The sequence below is a fragment of the Solea senegalensis genome, linkage group LG10 (genome assembly GCF_019176455.1).
Source record: "Solea senegalensis isolate Sse05_10M linkage group LG10, IFAPA_SoseM_1, whole genome shotgun sequence".
In the NCBI taxonomy this organism is placed as follows: domain Eukaryota; kingdom Metazoa; phylum Chordata; class Actinopteri; order Pleuronectiformes; family Soleidae; genus Solea; species Solea senegalensis.
The window spans coordinates 12355873-12375513 of NC_058030.1; the positions used below are offsets into that span (position 1 = coordinate 12355873).

General features: G+C 41.9%; 1 protein-coding gene across 2 annotated transcripts in view; it reads right to left on the minus strand.

Moving 5' to 3' along the window:
* Positions 1-743: 743 nt before the first annotated feature.
* The window catches only part of tmem117 (transmembrane protein 117), a 37335-nt gene continuing 18437 nt past the window's right edge, over positions 744-19641 (minus strand). Inside the window, exons 4-9 of one of the 2 annotated variants that reach the window (XM_044036256.1) lie at positions 11941-12040; positions 9753-9850; positions 7472-7631; positions 4474-4603; positions 4075-4255; positions 3451-3512 (exon numbers count right to left, since the gene is read on the minus strand). In XM_044036256.1, the coding sequence (XP_043892191.1) occupies positions 3509-3512; positions 4075-4255; positions 4474-4603; positions 7472-7631; positions 9753-9850; positions 11941-12040 (673 nt within the window). In that variant the 3' untranslated portion in view covers positions 3451-3508. Of the gene's footprint in view, positions 3513-4074; positions 4256-4473; positions 4604-7471; positions 7632-9752; positions 9851-11940; positions 12041-19641 lie in introns of both variants that reach the window. The other variant, XM_044036255.1, reaches the window with a different exon arrangement.

Here is a 19641-nt window from a genome sequence, read left to right on the forward strand (position 1 = left end):
AAAAAACAAGTTAAGATAGTGAAATAAATTGGGTTCAGTAGTTTTGGCGTTACCCTGCTTTCAAACAGATGAACTAAGACGTCCCACTTTGGACCAAACTGGTGCAACACCAGACCAATATTCACTTGCCTTGAGCCAAGTTCTGCTAATTTGGATAAATGGTGAAAACATTGGGGGGGGAAATGAATAGAAATCACCACATTTCACTGTGGCTGCGGTCCTTTCTTTCAATTTGTCTTAAATAATCTTGTATTTCCTCAGATTCAACTTCAGACTAGGAAACCAATTGTGTCTATATTACATGCAACCTGTTGAACAAAATAAAATAAATTCAAATTGTTACCACTGACATGCATCAAACAGTGTGTCAGTCCCGAGCACGACTCATTTTCATGTCTACGCAGGCCACATATTCAAGTGTCCTTGCGAAGATAGTATCATTACTTCTCGTATTGTACATATTAATTGGGTCAGCAGCTGCACGGAGCTTAACCTTATAGCTGTTGCTTGGCAACTATTTTCCAAAGAACACAGGAAAATTAAAATAAAGCTCTCACTGGGAATTGCATAACAAAATCAGAAACAAAACCAGAATACGTAACAAAGTGCATCAAATGTATTCAGTACACAAAGCAAACACTGAGACCTTTATCCTTTTAAGAAATAATACTTAAAAAAAACATGTTTTAACACATAGGAACCAATGGAAATGCCGGGAACACAATAAAAACAGTAAGAGCAACGCGGAGAAACGCACTCACTTTTATTCTAAACACAAATACATTAAATAAAACATATTGGACTCCCTTGAGGTCAGACGAGGTTCTGCCCTTTGGTCAAACACAAAGTCTTCACAGAGCTGTGATGTAACGTTAAAGGAAAATCACAGAACCGAGAGCTGGAAAACAATTATACTAAATGAAGTGACCTCTTCACAGATTTGCCTTTAACAGGATCAAAGTATAGTAAACACTTCACAAGCCTCCAGTGCAAAGAGTACAAAGAGGAAAAAAAACCTACACTCACACACATCATGCACTATTAAGTGTCTTTTGCCTCCTCCCCCCCATAATGTACACACACAGAGAACTGATCACAACTAGTGATAACCAATTAACGAATCGGTTCTATTTTCAAAAGCAATTTATTATGGTAGCGCGTACCACTTCCATTTAGTGATCGCCTCAATTGAAGAAACGTCTTGTTCATTAAAGACACGAGCGCCGTTTCTCCTCTCAAATGAAGTCAATCACGCCCCAAAGAGCCGCTTATTTGGGCTAAAGCCTCTATTACTTTGGAACTTAGGTTCACACCATTTTAACCATTTGTGTTGTTCATCATCCATCAGTGGTGCAGTAATCACTAAATGGAAAACTGTAAAGGTTTCAGCAGCAGATAAAACAGTTCCATTGTTATTCATTCCCATCAGTTATGGGCATGAAAAATGGATCATAAACAAACAAAATAAGAGATTATTAATACAGCATGATGTCTCAGTGAGATGTCAGAGTTTTAAGACTCATCAGTTTATTGATACTGATATTAATGAAGCCCTGCAGAGGTCTGTACTGCTGAGTACATCATCGTTTGTGAGGAAACTTGAGCATCAAAGGAGGAAAACCTAAACTTTCTTCAGTGGATACGTCGTTTTCTGAAAGATGTTAAAGAATAATGTATTATAATGCAGAGCGATGCAATAGCATATATATCAACTCACTTTGACTAGCATATACATACTGTGGGCAGAGTAGTGTGTCCATGAGTAGATTTTGGATAAAAGGATACAATTAGTGTAGTTTCTAATGCATACATTTAAGAAAAGTCTTATTTGGCATCTTTGGTTACGTATATGTATTCCTTTGTACACAATACACTTGGTAATCATTTAGTTTGTACTTAAAGGAAAATCAAAATCAAATGGAACACCTTTTTGGACCAAAGTATTTGTATTTTTGAGAAACTGCATTCCAGAAAGAAAAAAAATATTTTTAAAGGGCAGTGGTCAAAGCCAGAGGAAAGATAAGAGCTTCAGGTTTTTAGCTGTGTTTGATATTATTTTCTTTCTTTTACAGTAGGATCTTTTAAATAAATGTTTTCATGCATTTACAACAGTTTCTAAAACCTTCAAGGACCGTTTTAGACAAAGAGAAGCCCAGAGTTCTGGAGCAGAAGCGTCTCCCCGCACTTCAGATCACGTGTTTATGCCAAGGGCAGAACCACCAGCTCACACTCTGTTGGTATTCAGGCTATGAGGTGCAGCAGCCGCATAAGCAATCAGGACGTGGCTGACACAAGGAGGTAACAATTGTCCGTACATGAAAGCATATATCGAACACTAACATAGCACGCCACAACAATGACATCTTCTGGTTGGTTTTCTATAGTGGTAAAGACAGTCGTTTCTGTTAGTATCTCAATATATGAAATATCAAGGCACTACTGTAGTTGTTACAGTGGTATGATTCTGCAGTACTCCCGTGATATAAGCACCGACCAAAATCATCAGCCATGACCGAGTAGAGTGATGGAAAATGCTAAATCGGAGCGAGCACCTTATCGATGATGATGGCGGTGTGTTTGCATTCTGTTTTCAAAGACGTGTTCGTTGTGGAAATCGGTGCCGCTTTCTGGGGCTTTTTAAAAAGGTTCTGTTTACAAAAATGTGTCAATACAACTGCGGCCGCCGTCACATTAGCTTGGTCAATATCACTTTGTCCTTCATTTGAATCTCATAACGCGCTGGATCGAACGTCTTCCTGCAACAGTTTGGTCTTATCCGGAGAAAAGCGTATCGATCTCCTGCGTGGCTGTCTGCAGTCTTACAGTTCAAAGTCTCATGAGATCTTAAGGTCACGGAGAGGGTTTGTGGACATCAAAAGAGACTGCTGGTTCCTCCTGCTCTGCGTTGTCGATCACAATGCTCGGATGTGTCTCTTGGGTTTCCATGGAATAAGTGGAGTTTGAGGAGGGAGATGCTCTGAAATGTGGCCCGTCCACTGACAGGAGCATGGGCGTTCCCGTTTGCTTCAGGGTCTCGCTCATCGACACGTGCGTTTCCTCCGGTGACGCGCCCATCTCCTTACTGTACTCTGAGGGCGACTTCCTTTTTATTCTTTCATATGTTTTGTCTGGATTTTCTGTGAACGACTCGCTATCCTGAAAGCGCCCAAACAGCCAGACGAAGAACCCGAAAAGGACAAAAGCCCCCAGACTCGGGATGAACGCCAGGCACTTGATGTCCATGCTGGCTCCAGTGTAACGGCTGTGGAGGAACACGTCCTGCTCCACGTAGCTCAGGTTGGTGACGGGATTGATGTTGGTGGAGCGCCACTCGTAGGTGAGCGTGCTGCGGTTGAATTCGCTGAGTGTCTCCGGTTCCTCCACGATGTAGATCTTCTCACCGGGCCCAACATACTGGCCGTATTCATAGGGTTTGTAGAAGATCTGGTTCTTCCACATGTTGAGATCCAAAATCAGCACGAGGAAGATGATGCCGTAGTTGAACCACTTACCTGTAACGAGACATGTGACCTCTGTTACAGACAGATCATTTTACAGACAGATCGACGCACCACGCGAACCGAATTCTAGCGGCGCTTCGACGGGCAAACGTGATGTGACATTCATTGAGAGTGTCTCTCTTTACAAATACCTCATATGCTAAGACGGATCGATCCATTTGCAGGTGCTACTTCCTCTTCAGTATCTTCTAACGAGATCACTACATTACCGCGAGACAGTCATCTCGCCAGGTTGACTGATTGCACGCAGATGTCTCTGCGGGTATACGCGACACTACTCCCGTCCTCTCCCCGAGATATATCGTTAATAAGCTTTTAGTTAAACCAATCACGTCACACCGGATCCATTTCCATGATGCTTAATGGATATGCAGTGTATGAGGGTTAACAACCTTTCCCAAATCACCGTGCGTTTGAACAGCTTAGCATTTAGAACGGGAACATTGGTTTTTGCCTTTCTTGCGGGTTGTGAGTCACCGTGTGCATGCGGCAGAACAAATTGGAGAAACCGGGGGGAGGGGGAGGGTTTTAAATAGGAAATATACTCACTCACCGGTGTACATTGACACAAATGTGACAGACGATGAAAGACACATCTCGCATGACGGGGAGGAATGCGAGGAAGTAAGAAGTTTCCGCGGCGGAGGCACCTGTGTGCCACATCAGCTGCACATCAATAATAAATATCGTGGTTTCACCATCACACTGTTTCTCCAACAGAGGAAACTGCAAATCTAGAGCACACACAGCACTTTTCTGTTTCTAAACTTCTGTTCAGAAACGGGCTAAAGTTAGCTTTCCCTTGTGGACATTTTGATTTTATTTCTGCTCCTTAATCAGTTTAGGTATATGTGTGTGTGTGTGTGTGTTCAGACGTGTGCGGGAGCTGTAAATGCCCTCTTTTTGGGAAGAATATGAGATGACCCTGCTCTCTTGTATGCAGCGACCCCACCTGTGATATGAATGTGGTACTCGTCTTTGAAGATTCCCTTGCAGACAGGGAGCTTGACCTTCACATGTGTTGTTGACATCCCTGGTAAATTCATATCTAGATCACCCATGAAGTGAGGAAACTCCCAGTCCTGAAAAAAAAGAACACACATGGAGATACATTTGGGTTTTGTTTTTTGAAAACCCATTGAGATCGAGATATCATTTACAAGAGGTCAAGAGGTCAGTAAGCACACGGCTTAATACATATCACAAATATGAGAAATAGAATTCAATAACAAAGTAAAACAGCAAGCACAGAGATTTAAATTTGCCATGGTGATAGTGGAGCCTCAGCTGAACACATTTAAATAAAGGCAGCGCGACATGCACAGTGTCAGCCATGTATCATGCTTTACTGGATGTCAAACACATCACTGAACTTCTCATATTAGCCCAGTCCCTGTGGAGGCTCTTCACACACTGGTTGTAGGTCAAACATGGTGCCAGCTGTTGTAGACTCTTGACTAACTGTGTTTACAGGCTGGCGGAGTGTACTAATGTGCGATGGGATATCAACACGTCAAAACACATCAACAGGCTCCTCAAACTGATGTTTAGACGCTGCCGGGACCCCGTCGTGCCACTTAGCTCTTTTTGTTGTTGTTGTTGTTGTTGTTAACGTTGGGGTAAACGGGATTCACTCTTAGCAATAAGTGAATTTCAAATTTCAATTTTGTGAAAATATAGATTTATACTCATTGACTTCAAACAAAAAATCAAATCAAATAGTCTTAGTTTCTTATTCCTTAAATTACTGACTTGTGATGTGTACGTATATATCAAGGATTGGTTTAATAACATTTGATGCTGGTGATGTTATTATAACAATAATAATAATAATCCTTTTAACATTCTGCTTGCTTCTACACAAAGTCCATTCTTATTTGCTCAAAACTGTGCATTAACGTGTGTCACTGTACGTCGTGATTGTGACTCACCTTGCATTATGTAACCGCACTCGCAGACAAATGAAACTAATGAAAATATCACAGCGAGTGATGGAAAGGGGAAAATTAATATTTCAAAATTGTTTCTTCCCATTGCTCTGACTTAATCATCTCACAAATTAGTTTTTGTCAGACACATAATACCAGGTGTTTTTCCCCCAGATCAGCTACATTTGCTGTTGGAGCATGTTGCTACATTAAATTACCACAAGCCTGCATTTAATATATCCTCATGTGATCCAGAGTGTCCCATGCCAGTATCTATGAACAGCTTGGTTATGGCCCCCCTGATATTAATTAAGCTCTCTCCTCCTCTTCCATAGCTGCAGTATCTGTTGCTATAGTAGTAGAAGCCATGGCATTTAAACCACACACCAGCATCCTGCTGCAAAACACATTTCTTTCCACAGCGAACTGAGAGCGTGTACATGTGTATGCATGCACTCTTTCAGTTTTTTTGGGGAAAAAAAACAAAACAGAGAGTACAATTATACACAAAACTATATTTTAAAAAGTAAAATCCAGCTCGGAGGCAAATCCTGACAGGTCATTAATTGGGGAATTAATTAGTTTGAGAACAACAACGCCTACCAATTCACATGAATGTGGGAGATTAACTACGGCACCCTGTGCTCCAAAATGGAGGTAAATAAAGCTGCTGGGAGGGCTGGAAGATTTTTTTATTGACTGAGGGAACACAGCATTGGCCGCCAGTGGACAGGCCCTGTATCAGCGGAAGTTAACTCTACTCATAAATAACTGTAGTAAATGTTCTTGCTGTACACTGTGCAGAAAATGAGAAGACCCCATCGTAAACAAATCAAGTATTCGAGTGTGCGAGCGGCGAATGACATACTGCTGAGTTCAAGGCAGAGGCAATTGCAGGTCCAGTGTGGCTCAAGGAGTCAAACGGAGATATCACAACTGGTATTTCATGTTACATTAGGTCTGTGGCTGGAAATGTGTTGATAGGGTCAGGAAGCCAAAAAGAAAAAAAGCTGGCCGAAGCAAGAACGCAGCGGAAAGAGCACGCATACACTGTAGACAAAGCCATTTCTATATATCTGCATAATCACAATAATTGAGTAAATGAATGAGGAAAAATACCATAGTGTGCACTAATTACTGCCCAGAGCGGCTCCTTAAAATAACAAATTGTTTCAATAAATATGTCTAGAAATCCCTTTTACTACGACATAGTATCATGGGAATTATGATGGTGTTATTGCCCGGTTTCTGTGGAGTGCTGTAACACGAGAAGATGTTCTTGTGCAATTGCAGGCTCTTATTAATTAGCATAATTATGTATGAATGCATATTCGGGGGATACCAAATGCAAGCCTTGCAGCACGGTAGCCACCATCGAGCCCAAATGAAATGCATTCATCCAGTGCATAACGGGGGGCTGAGGTGTACTGAATTAGACTTGTGGCTCCGGCTCCTTTTTCCTGACTCTTTCCCCCCCTCATATACGTCCTCATATTATGTGTTTTGTTTTTTTCCCCAGACAAACACATTTGCATATTCATGAGACACTGACACAGGCTTTATTGATGCACACTCTCCTGTGGGAGGGAGGACACTGGCTGAGGGAGGGGGGGGAGAAAGAGAAAGTAAGAAAAACTCCAATCGTGTGAGTCATCATTAAAGAAAATAAACTGGGCTCACAAGGGAATGGCGAGTTCATTGCCGAGGTCTGGGAAAAAGGTGGATAAAGGGACTCGGAAAAAAGACTGGAAGAGTAAATAACAGCAGTTTGCATGTCTGTGTATGAGTTTGTGTGTCTGTGTGTGTTTGTGAGACACAGTAAGGGAGCAAGTGTTTGTGTCCGTGCCAGCTGAGAGTGATCAAACACCCCTCTCAATGCTCTGTGCCGCAGTGCCCCATTGATGAATAGGATTTGGATGGTGGAGGGTGAGGTGGGTTAGAGAGTGAGCCAAGAGATGTCTGGGCTCCCTCCCCCCCCTCCTGTGTTTTTTTTTTTTAATTGGCCACATGGGAAAGGTATACCTGCATGACAATGAGAAGGTCGAAGACCAAGATAAAAGAGGCCAGAAAGGCTCTGGAGACCTCATCGCTGGGCAGGAAACCACGGTTCAGGTTGTCCCAGCTGATCCAGTCGGTACTGAGGACCAAAAGCACCAGTGACGTCAGAAAGATTAGCACTGACCTGCAGGAGAGAGAAAAGAGAGGGGGATAAGAGACAGGTGAGAGGAAGAGAAATGGAAGCAAAGGAAGGGAAAAGGAGAGAAAGGACAAAAAGAAGCAAAACTAATGAGTCAAAACTGAATGATGTGAATGTAAAGGGCTTAAAAAAAACCTGGTTTTTATTTTTATTACTTCAGTGTAGGAGAGGTGCGCGGATGATATTATATAGCTTGGAAGACAAACAACCCGCCGACTTCAATTCCAAGAAAAGATAAATCAGATCTACTTTCACTTCTCACTAACTCTTTGTTTTGAACAACATTTCTTTTCTCTTTTTTTTCTTTCTTGGAATTGAAAAATGGCAGAATAAAAAGCTTCCATGAAGATGAAGGTGCAGACAGGCAAAATCAACTGTTTACTGATGCAGAGACAGTGCAATTCAAAACCGCTACCGCATACATATTTCCATGTATTTACATATTCAACATGAGCCAAACTATTTCATTTATCTGTGTGCAGTGTTTTCCCTGCATTTTTCTCACAGTGAATTTTTGTGGTTTATGCCGTATTGGAGTTATTCTGCATTCACTGTGTGTAGTATCTTAAGAGAGGCGCAGCAGCAAAAGGCTATGGTTTTATGCTCCACTGTGTGTTTTGTTTCAATGTCACCCAATGATTACGGTGGTGTTTGTGTGCATTCTCACACCACACGTCAGCTGGTTGCATTGCAGATCGTGCATGTCATTATTTATCCCATTTTAACTGTTGGGGCAGAGACATTTTCAGGGCTTTTAGTTTTTCCACCGTTGAATTCTTTTCTCAAGCAGAAGCAGCTTCTTCGTTAACTCCAAAACACTGCACACCAACGTTGTTCATCCAGTATTGGATCTGCTTACATTTTCCGTATCGCCTTGACTTTTTGGCCTCATATTGACGAGATATGTAGGCAGTTGCTAATCGTACTTTTCAATCTCTGATCTCCCAAATAACAGCTCGTCACATCGAGCATTGACAATGCTCTTTCATCGATAAAACGAAGAGCTGCCTAAAAGAGTCACAGAGCATTTTGTTTGCTTGAACTGTCATGAATGCAAGTCGATCAAGTGGGAATCAAAACTACAAAAGGAAATGTTAAACTCCATGGGTTGAAACTGCTTCTGTCCTCTGCTCTCATGTACATATCAAAGAGACCATATCCTCTCCTCCTCCTTCTTCTTCACTTTACCCTACATGAACCAGTGGAGAAGGCATTTGCATTGAGAGACAGAATTAAGCTGCATTAGTGCATGAACACAACTGGGACTGCACAGCGATGATGTAATACTTTTAAATAGCCAACAATTCCACTTGGCTTTGCAGTAATGGGCGTATCGGACACGGTTTGCAGCATTTGTTTCGCACTTATCTTAGGGTCACAGTTTGTGGTAAGAATGTTAAAGGTTGGGCTGCGGTTCGTACCACAACCTTGCTGTGTCCATTGATTTTCACCCTGTTCTTCTAATTAAAGGTGCTGACACTGAGTGAGAGAAGATTAACATGGCTATTGACTGCGTGAAACCCCGCAATGGGCTGGAGAGACCACACAACACACACACATCTACAAAGCCGTAGGTTATACAGTACATTCAGTGAGCTAGTAGGTAGTAAGTCTTACACTCCGGGGTCAAAGGTTTTAAAACAACCCATATTTTTCAAAATTCATGTCCAGCATGTGTGCACTGCCAAAGGTAAAAGAAAAGGGAGGAAACAAGATTTAGTTTAACCAGAAACAAGTTTAACTTGAATCGTCCATGCAGCAGCGCAAGATTACGAAGCCTTGACTGTTAATGCAAAAAAAAACAAAGCTCACCGTCGGTACATAGAAGTGTAAAGATTCATGCTCTGATGCATAATAATGCGACAGCACGTTCATGAAAAGAAATAGACGATGGCTTCACATAATGGAAGAGCAGCAACATCAACTGTAAAGCATCATACAAGTATCATATTTGGACTTGTGTACCAGAGTTGGACTGATCTTGCTGAACAATAACACCATCTGGCTGTTAAAGCTGCAAGATTCAATGATTTCTTCCACACGGAGTCAGAAACACCTTTTGTCTACAGGTACACATTTCTATCTCTCACACGAAGACAAGCCTACCAGAAGAGAAAGATCCTGCGTTTTCCTTGTTTCCAGAATCTTCTGGCAGCTTTGCCCCAGTCTGGATAGTGCTCATCCTGGAGCATCATATCTGTCACCTGCAGAAATGAAGGCGGTTTTGAAAAAAGTGACCTTGATTATGACGACTGGATGTAAAGATGATAAATTTCTCCGGTTTCAAAAGTGACTCTTGAAACCCATCCAACACTTTCAGGACGGAGAGAAATGGAAAAAAACGTCAGTGACTAATTTAGCTAATGCGCGAGTGACTGGATGGGGTGTAAATCACGGCGAAGACCCACAAATCCTGTGGAAAGACTTCAGGAAGCTGCCCAGTAGCACTTTAATGCCCACGGGTTTTAAGAATGAGATAATCAATAATTATAAGAACAATGAAAGTGCGATACGTTTTAGTGTCCACGTACTTTTGACGATCATACAAACAACAACAAATCATTAATAGTGTCTGGATAAATGATAACAGCGATACATCATTTTATCCCGCACTGTTTGGATCATGCACATGGGGAGAAAATGCAAACTCCGCACAGAAAGGCCATCAATCAAATCCAAAGAATCCAAACCGTTGAATTTCTTGCAGTGAGGTAACAGTGCTAACCCTCTCACCACCGTGTGCCCATGTCCTTTAATTGACGGTGGTAGATTTTTTTTCCTGCAACAAAGAGGTGATGTTTTTGGCTATGTAGGTTATGGGCCATGGAAAAGAAAAAGTTACATTTCTATGGTCTGGATTTGGGAGTGGGTCGACACTGTGGGAACTTGATCGACCTCTGCAGAGAGTTTGAGCTCTCTGAGTGCTTTTTCTATTATTATGGATGCAGCATTGTATCATAGAGCTTTTGTTCGGATATAAAAAAAAGTCCACGATATACTTTGTGAGGAAAGTGCAAAGGCAAGGTCAGTTTGTCAATAAAGTGCCTCACTGCAGAAACTGTAGCTCGAGCTGGAAAAAGAATCCGTATCGAAAAGAAATCTATGAGACGCTTCTCTCTTTCTCTCTCTTTCTCTCTGCAGCATTACAAAAACAGACACTCTGTCCGCTCATCTACAGAGCAGTAGCTTTAAATCTGTGATGCGTAGGAGACATAAAGGTCGTCTTCAAGTACCTTGTTGAATTAATGAAATGTAAGAAACCTTCAGAGTAATTTCTGGAATCAGCACTTTGCCATGGCCTAACTTCCACTCTCTCTCTCTCTCTCTCTCTCTAACACAAACACCCTCCCGGATTCACTTTCTTCCTTCCGAACAGATTCCACTTTTCCCCTTCCCCTTCACCTCTGTCTTTCTCCTTGCATTCCTCCCCCATCCCCTCTCCCCATTTCTCTCTCTTTGCAGTCTGTACTGTTGAATACTAATGTGACCTGGTGCGGGAGCTTGTCAAATTTCCTCTGTTGTGTGCACGCCGGTGTCAGAGCCCCACTCCTCCTCCTCCCACCACAGGTAGTTCTTCTCCCACCAGAGTGCTCCCTCTCTCCTCATGTCGACGAATGAACGGAGGTACGTTTCACCCCTAATATAGCCTGTCGCTCCCTTTTCATCCACTGTTTCCTCTGACCCTCCGTACATCACATCCTCATGTTACCCTGAGGATTTGGTGGCAGATTGAACTGGACTACTGTCGGGAGCTGCAATGATTGAGGGGCTACACTGACCTAGAAATTAGATGAGAGAATGACTTGAATCATAGATACGGTTTTACCAGACGTGTCATAAGAACATAGTTAAGGTTTTATGTAAGGTTTGTGATAAATGAAATATGCTTTTTTATATAAACTATGAAAGAAAAGGGTAGTTTCAATGCCTTTCGTGCGTCTATGATACGAGTGGAGTTATTTGTATGCTACGTCCTTCATCTGAAAGCGGGCTCTTTTAAACATTATTATCCAACCTCACTGAGGGAGCGTTTGTATGTATACAGCAGCAGCGCAGGGGCGAGCAGGACCAAGGAAGTGTATCCTGTCGACCAGGTTTTTTTGAGCAGTAGAATTCGCTTTGTGTTTTCAGTCGTAGTCAAACTATCTTGCCTTACTCGCACTATGTTGCAAATCAGTTGCTGTGTGCAACGGAAGATCCCCGACAATGAAACAAGACGTTTGTTTGTATTCAAAAGTGACATAAAATGAAATCTTTCAATAGATACACATCTCTCTAATGTTGAGGATCTCACCATCCAAGCAGTGACAAAGTCTCCCATCCATGTACCCACTGCTGCGATCTTCATAAAACTCTCATTCCTGATGACCATGTACTCTGTCACCATATGAGGCCTGCAAGGGAAAAAAAAGACCAGGAGTGACAAGGACATAAATTAAACAGAGTGAAGGTTATAAGGGTAGTAACAGCAGATATAAAGGGAAAAAAAACAAGCTAAAAGAGAGAGAGAGAGTCAGTGGAGGGCAAAAGAGAAAAGCATCCTGATGCTAGTTGTCAGTCAATATCAATCTAATCCTGTGAAAACAATGAGTGATGGCTTTTCTTCCAAAAAAAAAAAGCCTTGAGGTTATTAAGCAATTTACAGCAGCACAATTGAATTCATGCAGTATCACCAGTTTCATTTGGTCCTGCGGTGTTTGGCAAATGATCCGTTTGTTTGGCACATTTGTCTCGCGTCTAGTGGATTTCAAATCAACCCAGCCGACCCGATGAGAGCCCTCCCGTTAAAGCACGGGGTCTAAATGAGCTCACCTCATGTCGACTGGCCTGTAAGGGAAGTGAAAACACTGACTAAGCCAAAAGGCACAATAGCATCTAATAAGAAATGACATGCTTTCTTTGGACTTTTAGCGTCGCCTTCATCTTTGCACAGTAAGTGCATCTCATCTAATAAGAGGCTTTTGTTCAGTCCCACAAACTCACCAACCCAGCATGCACACACACACACACACACGCACGCACGCATACACACGCACGCACGCATACATAGTACATCAGTCCATTTTCTCCAGGTAATAGCACATGGAGTGAAGAAAAGTGGGTCAATCGTCTCCTATATGGGGACTTGTGCCGTGGAGGGAGTAACAGAGCAGAGGGAGTAAGGAGGCCTGTTTGATCTCCTGGCAGCCAGTGTCAGAGGAGCAGGTGGGCGCCTCCCCCCACACCACAGGTCACACTCATGAATATAATAGATGGCGATAGATAGAGCTCTGGCTGTGCTTTCAAGGGGTCATATTTGAAGTCAATGGCTCCATTCTTCTTTGTTTTCCCTGGTTATTTTCTGGCCACTAGCAACCAACAATAAAACAAAAACGTGTTCCGTCGTACAGATGGCTCAGAGGAAACCTCGCCTACAACCTCGCCGGCTCGTATTTAAATTCCCCTTTTTATACGTTTCATTCTGTCTTTTAGCTGATTGCATTAAGAGTTCCGTTTGGCACACTCCTCACTTTATAAATGAGTTGTGACCTAAACAATCTATTGGAAAGCATTAGGGGTTTTAAGCAATCCGTTAATGTAGCAGCTTTACTAGGTGTTCGTTTTTCATTCATTCTTGTACCTCGTCACATTATGAGTCCAGATATGAAAATAACTCGTGAACGCTCACAGGCAGAGCAAGAACAATTAATAGTGAAAAGCCAGAGATGGTTTTCGCCAACCTTTTCAGTGCCACTGTGCAGCAAATACTCTTCCCTGGAAGGAAACGTTATAAATCATATGTCGTCAATGCAGCCTGCGTTTAACCAATGTGACAGGTTTGTATTGACCAAAGTGTGCAGTACTGCAGGTGACGTATTGCCCCATTCAAACCAGCAAATAAAATGGCCTTGATTGGAATGGCGATTTATATCTGCATTAAGTCAGTTAGACAGTCAGTGGATTGGCACTGCTCCAGTTACCAAGGAGATCCCACTGGGAGTCATTTACCCGTAGCTAAATTCTAATCAATACTTCTGGAAATGCTGTCTGGCGCCACATGCTAGGTTTTAAATCTAAAAAGAAAAAAAAAATAATAATACACCACTGCCAACCGCTGCCCTTCTCACATGGTTAAGTGAGCAAACGTTACTCCTGTGCTCCTGAAGGTTTTTTTAAATGCAGAGTACCTATGATGAGTTTGGGGACTCTTCACACTGCATGATCAGAGGCAGAAATCCCTTACTTATTCATGCTGACTGAAAATTTAATGGCCTTTAGAGTCGGGTGACCTAATGAGAGAACTCAGTGTAGTGGAACATCAGTACAGTAGCACCATGAATAATCGGCCCCAGAATGGCTCCCGTGGCTTAGTCGCAGAGCCAGTGGCAGCGGCAGTGCCAGCCGTTCGGCTCAGCCAGCTCTGACCCTCTGTGGAATGTTATCAGGTTTTCCACACTTGTTCAGACATAATATTCATTGACATTTCAATGCCTTTCAAAGTCTTGTTCCATCACATGCAAGAAATTACAATTTTGCGCTACAGAGGTTACAAAGTTTTAGAGTTAGAAGTTTGGACCCTATACTCTGGGTATGACATTAAATTCACTATTCACCTGTATGTGATCGCTGTTCTTGGATTTGGGTGACATCCTTGATGCTACGAGGTCTCTGTGATTTATATACTGTAGCTGCAGTAATATCTCCGGCACTGGTTCTAATTCTAATGCAGCTTGAGGTTTTGAAGATATTCCCCCCTCGTCTTTGTCTGTGCAGCCATTACTGCTCATGTTCATAATTCTTCCATTTATATTCACTCCAGTCGCACTGGTCGTTCCGATTTCTTTCCATCATAAAATGGATCATCTACTGTGCGCCAGACTTCTTCTTTGCAGTACATATTGTAAGCGGTGATAGACCGGGATCTGGGTCTCAATTCAGTGTTATTGTTTATGACCGTCAGTGCTGCAGTCAGACGGGGCTTAACAATCTGAAGTGATGTGGTGATTGTGCACAGAGTTACAGCGAGTGTTCTAATAAGGCCGAGACTCTAATGATTAAATGATAAAAAAAAAAGTCAATTACAATTTCCCAAGTCCCCAAGTCATTTCGCTGACTGTCCAACAGTTAAAATCCCAGATTCTTAAGTTCATCTACAACCTAATTAAAGGTGCTATTTGTAATTATAAGATAAAATCAAGCTAACATTTCCCCTAATTGTTATATCGACACATGGTCCAAGCCTAGTTTCATTTATTAATACCAAAGTGCAGATTTTTCTTGTTAAATTTTCATCCACAGGTTATTAAAACACTCACATTTTGGGGTTTACCACTTTCTGTCCTGAGCTCGTCTCATTCCTGCTGCATATCTCGAAAGCTCTCTGCTGATATTGACATTATTCTATTGTTTTTATTGTCAGACTGTGTTGCTAACCTTTCTTTTTTCCTGTTTCTTTGCAGCATACGACAGTTCATTTGGTGCTTGCAGTGAAATAACCAGTAGGTGCGGCCCAAAACTGCACCGTGATTGGTCTAAATCTCCTGTCGCGCCGCAGATTGTGTTGTAGGGGTGTAAACAGGGCCGAGAGGAAGTGCTAGAGGAAGTTCTTCTCCCTCCGATCAAACGACTTACATTATGTTAAGAGAGGTTATTACAGGTGCGTGACAAAACGTGATGTGCTCCTGTCAGATTTGTAATTAAAAAGGTCTTCCCCGCAACACCGTTGTATTTTTAAATTCAACAGCAGCCCACACCGGAGCATAGAGCAAAAAGCATGTTCGCAGTGTCGACAGGTTTGTTGATTTAAAGCGAAGGATTTATGGTCCAATTTTATTTTAATCAAAATCTCAACTCCAATATTTTCAGCGGTCCGTGGGTGCACGCCTGATAATTACGGTTATGAGACAGAATTCTAAGGGAGCTTTTCACTTGTGAGTCATCAAATACCCTAATTTTGACATTTTTCTCAGTGTCCGCTTGGACCCATTCTCGCACGTTGGCTTTAATAAACTTGTTATCTCCGTCAGACAGACAGCGACTTTGCGATAGAGGTAACTGAGTGACCCTGTCTGCCCTAAGAATCCTGCATTCATTTTGATACATTACTTCTCAACCTTGTCGGACTCCACATTGGAATGCGCTGCTTGTCTCCTCCCTGTGCGCGACAGTATCCAGCATCACATTTACTGTGTATAGTGCTGAGCAGCATATTATCGGGGACTATAAGCTGTCAATAAATACCCACTCTTCACTATCACTGTAACCAAGGCAAGTTAAACCCTCAATCTCTACTCATCAGTCAGCACTAAATCAGACTATGTACTGCGTTAACCTAGCTGTAGATTGAGTCCTTTATTCTTATCAGTCCTGCGGCTCAGGAATGAGAGCGAATACCTTTAAGCAATATCCTGGACAGCACCGTATCAGTCCCTATATTCACTCTATCACTCTCCCATGAGGACAGAAGCGTCCACAGACCCAGTCTCCCTGTTCCTTAATATTAATCTATAATCCCTACCAAGTCCGCCACAGTGGACAATGAATAACAGCGAGGCTATCATTAATGTGTGCCTTTCAAAACTATTATGAATTACTGTCAATTCTGTCAATGATTTGACAACACAATATTGAAGTTTTGACAGGGTTTACACATGAATAAATTGATTGGGTTTAGGGTTATGAAATAAGAATAATAAAAGGCAGTATTCTTTTATTGTGATGTGATTTTTCAATATAATAGTCAATATAAGGTTGAATAAATATCAGTATAATATTTACACATTGTGCATTTGTTATGCATGTTTTACCTGTCATTTTATGTCCATAATGAAGCTTAAATGACAACTAACCTTGTCAATCTTTAATTGTATGATATATCTCATTATCAATATTGACTGACTGATGTATAACTTTTATTTTATTATAATAACATTTTTGATCATATCGCCCAACCCTGTGGAGACAGATATTTTTTAATGTTTTTATTTTAAATAGTTAACAACTGTTTGGGGGGGGAAATCATCCAGTTAATCAAATCAAATCAAATCAAATCAAATCAAATCAAATCAAATCAAATCAAATCAAATCAAATCAAATCAAATAAAATCAAATCCACAAATTTGAAGATGTAAAAAAAAGGCACTCACCAGACATAAAAAGATAATCAAGTGATTAAGCTGAAGTGTTGTCAGAGAAAATAGTTGTTGTGGCGAAACATAAGGAAGAGATGCCACGAGTGAACGGCGTGTGCTTAAGTGACACTTCACATAAAACATGCACACATGCATGAAGGATCCATCTGTCGTGCTCCTACACATTTACACTAAGAGAACATACACAGTAACACATGCCCATTATTCCATACACACACTGTATATCCCCAGTGGACACATACGGCTGTCAAGGTTATGATGTTTATTGTTTATAGCTGCAGCTTTTTCTCTGTATGTGACAGTGACGCTGATGCTCCTCCCCCTTTCTGTCCCAGAAAAAAAAACAAAAACCCAACAGGTTCAGGGACTGAGCTCACTGCTTCATATCATCTATTTCATTGACAGTGACTTTCTTATATGAGAAAATGGCTTTAGCCAGAAAGCCTTACACTAACTGAACACTCACTATATGCATAATGACTCATTCTTGAGGAGCAGGTATAATATTTCTGTGTAGGAGTGTGAACGACGAGCATGGGAGATATGCTTAGAAAGTAAGTGTGGGTGTGTATAAGTCTAAAAGAGACACAGGAGGGGGAGCAAAGGTCAACTAAACAAACATAATCTACATTGAAAAGCCATTATATTCTGTTTAAAAACCTAGCAACAGGTTTCTAAATCAAGGTCTACACATAAAACTGTTTCTGTGAATGTCTTCACAAATTACGTATTTTGGTGTTTGACTCCAACATTTTACACAAGTGACTGACAATTACTTATTAATTAGCCTATCATTCTTTTCATTAAGAAGATGAGGTTGTTGATTCATCTGCCAACTGTTACTAAATGTAGTATTATTATATATCCTTGAAAATTGTCAATTCACAAATCATGTTATCTCTAATTTACGGAGTCCTCCTAGTGTCAGGGTGGGAACATTTTTCAAGCAAACTTTTGCATTCCCTTGCAATAAACTATGCGTTTCTTCCCTCCCTGCTGCTCCCCAGCTCCTGCCCCAGACCTCCCTGGAGCTCTTTGGCCCCCCCTGCACATTTTCCATTCCCTATAGCTTCCTGTTACTACTGAGTAAAACTAACAGACAGGTTGTTCGTCATCACATTTCAGTGTGAAGTCCAAATCATGTGCTGGTGCACTGCTGCTGGATTGTAAGACGCCAAGTCCCATGTGAGCATGCACACCACAGAAGGCATCTACCATAACATGCTATTTATTCAGCTTTTTAAATCCACTTGTCCATGGAATTACTCCAGCTTAGTGCCAGACAAGCAAACAGACAGACAAGGGGGACTATAGCACGCAAGCCGCACAAAAGATCATGGGAAACAAAGATAAATCCCCTTACACGACGGGGTCTAATCACGCTCAGGGTGTCATTGTAGTAAAATGCCAAATCCATCCCTCCCTGCTCCTCATCAAAGCCTTCCTTGAAATGAAATGTTCTCACTCTGCCTCATTTTGCTGTAGTTTATTCTATCAGTTGATTCAAGTAAGTTAGAATCACTTCACAGTACGACTGTTCCACCCCACTTCCTCCTTTTTCCACCCTCACATACTAACCCCCCTCCTCTAAATTAGTCAAGATTAATGTGTACGTCACGCATTGGGCCATCGTAATTAAATAACACCATCTAATTAGGGACTGGTTTTAGCTGGTAATGGTGCTGTGAGATGGTGGAATGGGATCGTGTGGCATGACAAAACATTCACGAAGCCCGTCAAAACTCCCAGGGCGGTCACACTCCCGTGGTTCCGCACAAACAGCCCCCTTCTTAATCTGACAGTTACATTAAAATGCAAATAGCCCAGATGTGAGGGTTTGGTAACAAGTGTGGATTACAGTTCCCACGGAGCCACAATGGACAGATCTCTTTTTTTTTCTTTTCCTCCTCCTCCTGATATGACATAAGCCAGGAAAACAGGTTCATAGCAGTTGACCTACAGAAGTGACTGTTTAAATATTGTCACGACGCGATTGGACGCATGTTAGATTACACAGTCTGTAAATGCCTTTGAGCTCAGAGATTTTACATGATCAATCATGAATAAATAATTCTCATTAAAAAAAAAGATATGCACGCTCTTATCAGTTCTTGTTTACCGTCCTGATGGTTGCAGTTCATCATCTTTCCTTGAGGACGTGTTGCTGGTTTTAATTAAATCAGGCTAAAGACCGCCTGAAAGGTCAGAGAAAATGAACGCATGTTAATGAGGGCGATGAAGGGGACGAAGGCGGTAGACGGCATCGGGTCAGGGATCCTCCCATGATACGCTAAAATACACACAAGCCTTTACTGTTAACTCAAGCAAAATGTGGGACGTGAACAATATGCGTTTGCTGTGTGTGTGTGTGTGAGTGAGTGAGTTACCAGAAGGGCAACCCCCCACTGTGCACCATCATGGCTATGTCAAAGGCAGCCAACCCATGCCAAAATACCTACCCTTTAAAAATCCTTGGCAGTAATAATACTTCACAGCAGTTTGTGCTTTCAGCTCAAATGAAAAAGGGAAAACACCATTCATTCCCACTGGGGGGCCAGCTGCAGCCACAGAGGGATATTGTACTTTTCCTTTATGCTGTGGCAAAAGAGAGAACTACAACCGTTTCACTGAGGGGGGTGAATCTGGGGTGAGGTTGAATGGAGGCTGGTGATGGCGGTGGTATGCAAATCCCGTTTAAATACATATCAAATGACCTAAGTTTCACTGCATCATCAGCACTCGAGTGCCCCAGCCTTCCCTTTGCCATTCCCCTCGCTGAGCTGAATGCATGCCATTGCAGCCCAGAGCTTGTCTTCTGGAGGAGCGTCCTACACACGAGTGTGAACACTGCTCCTACATGTCAG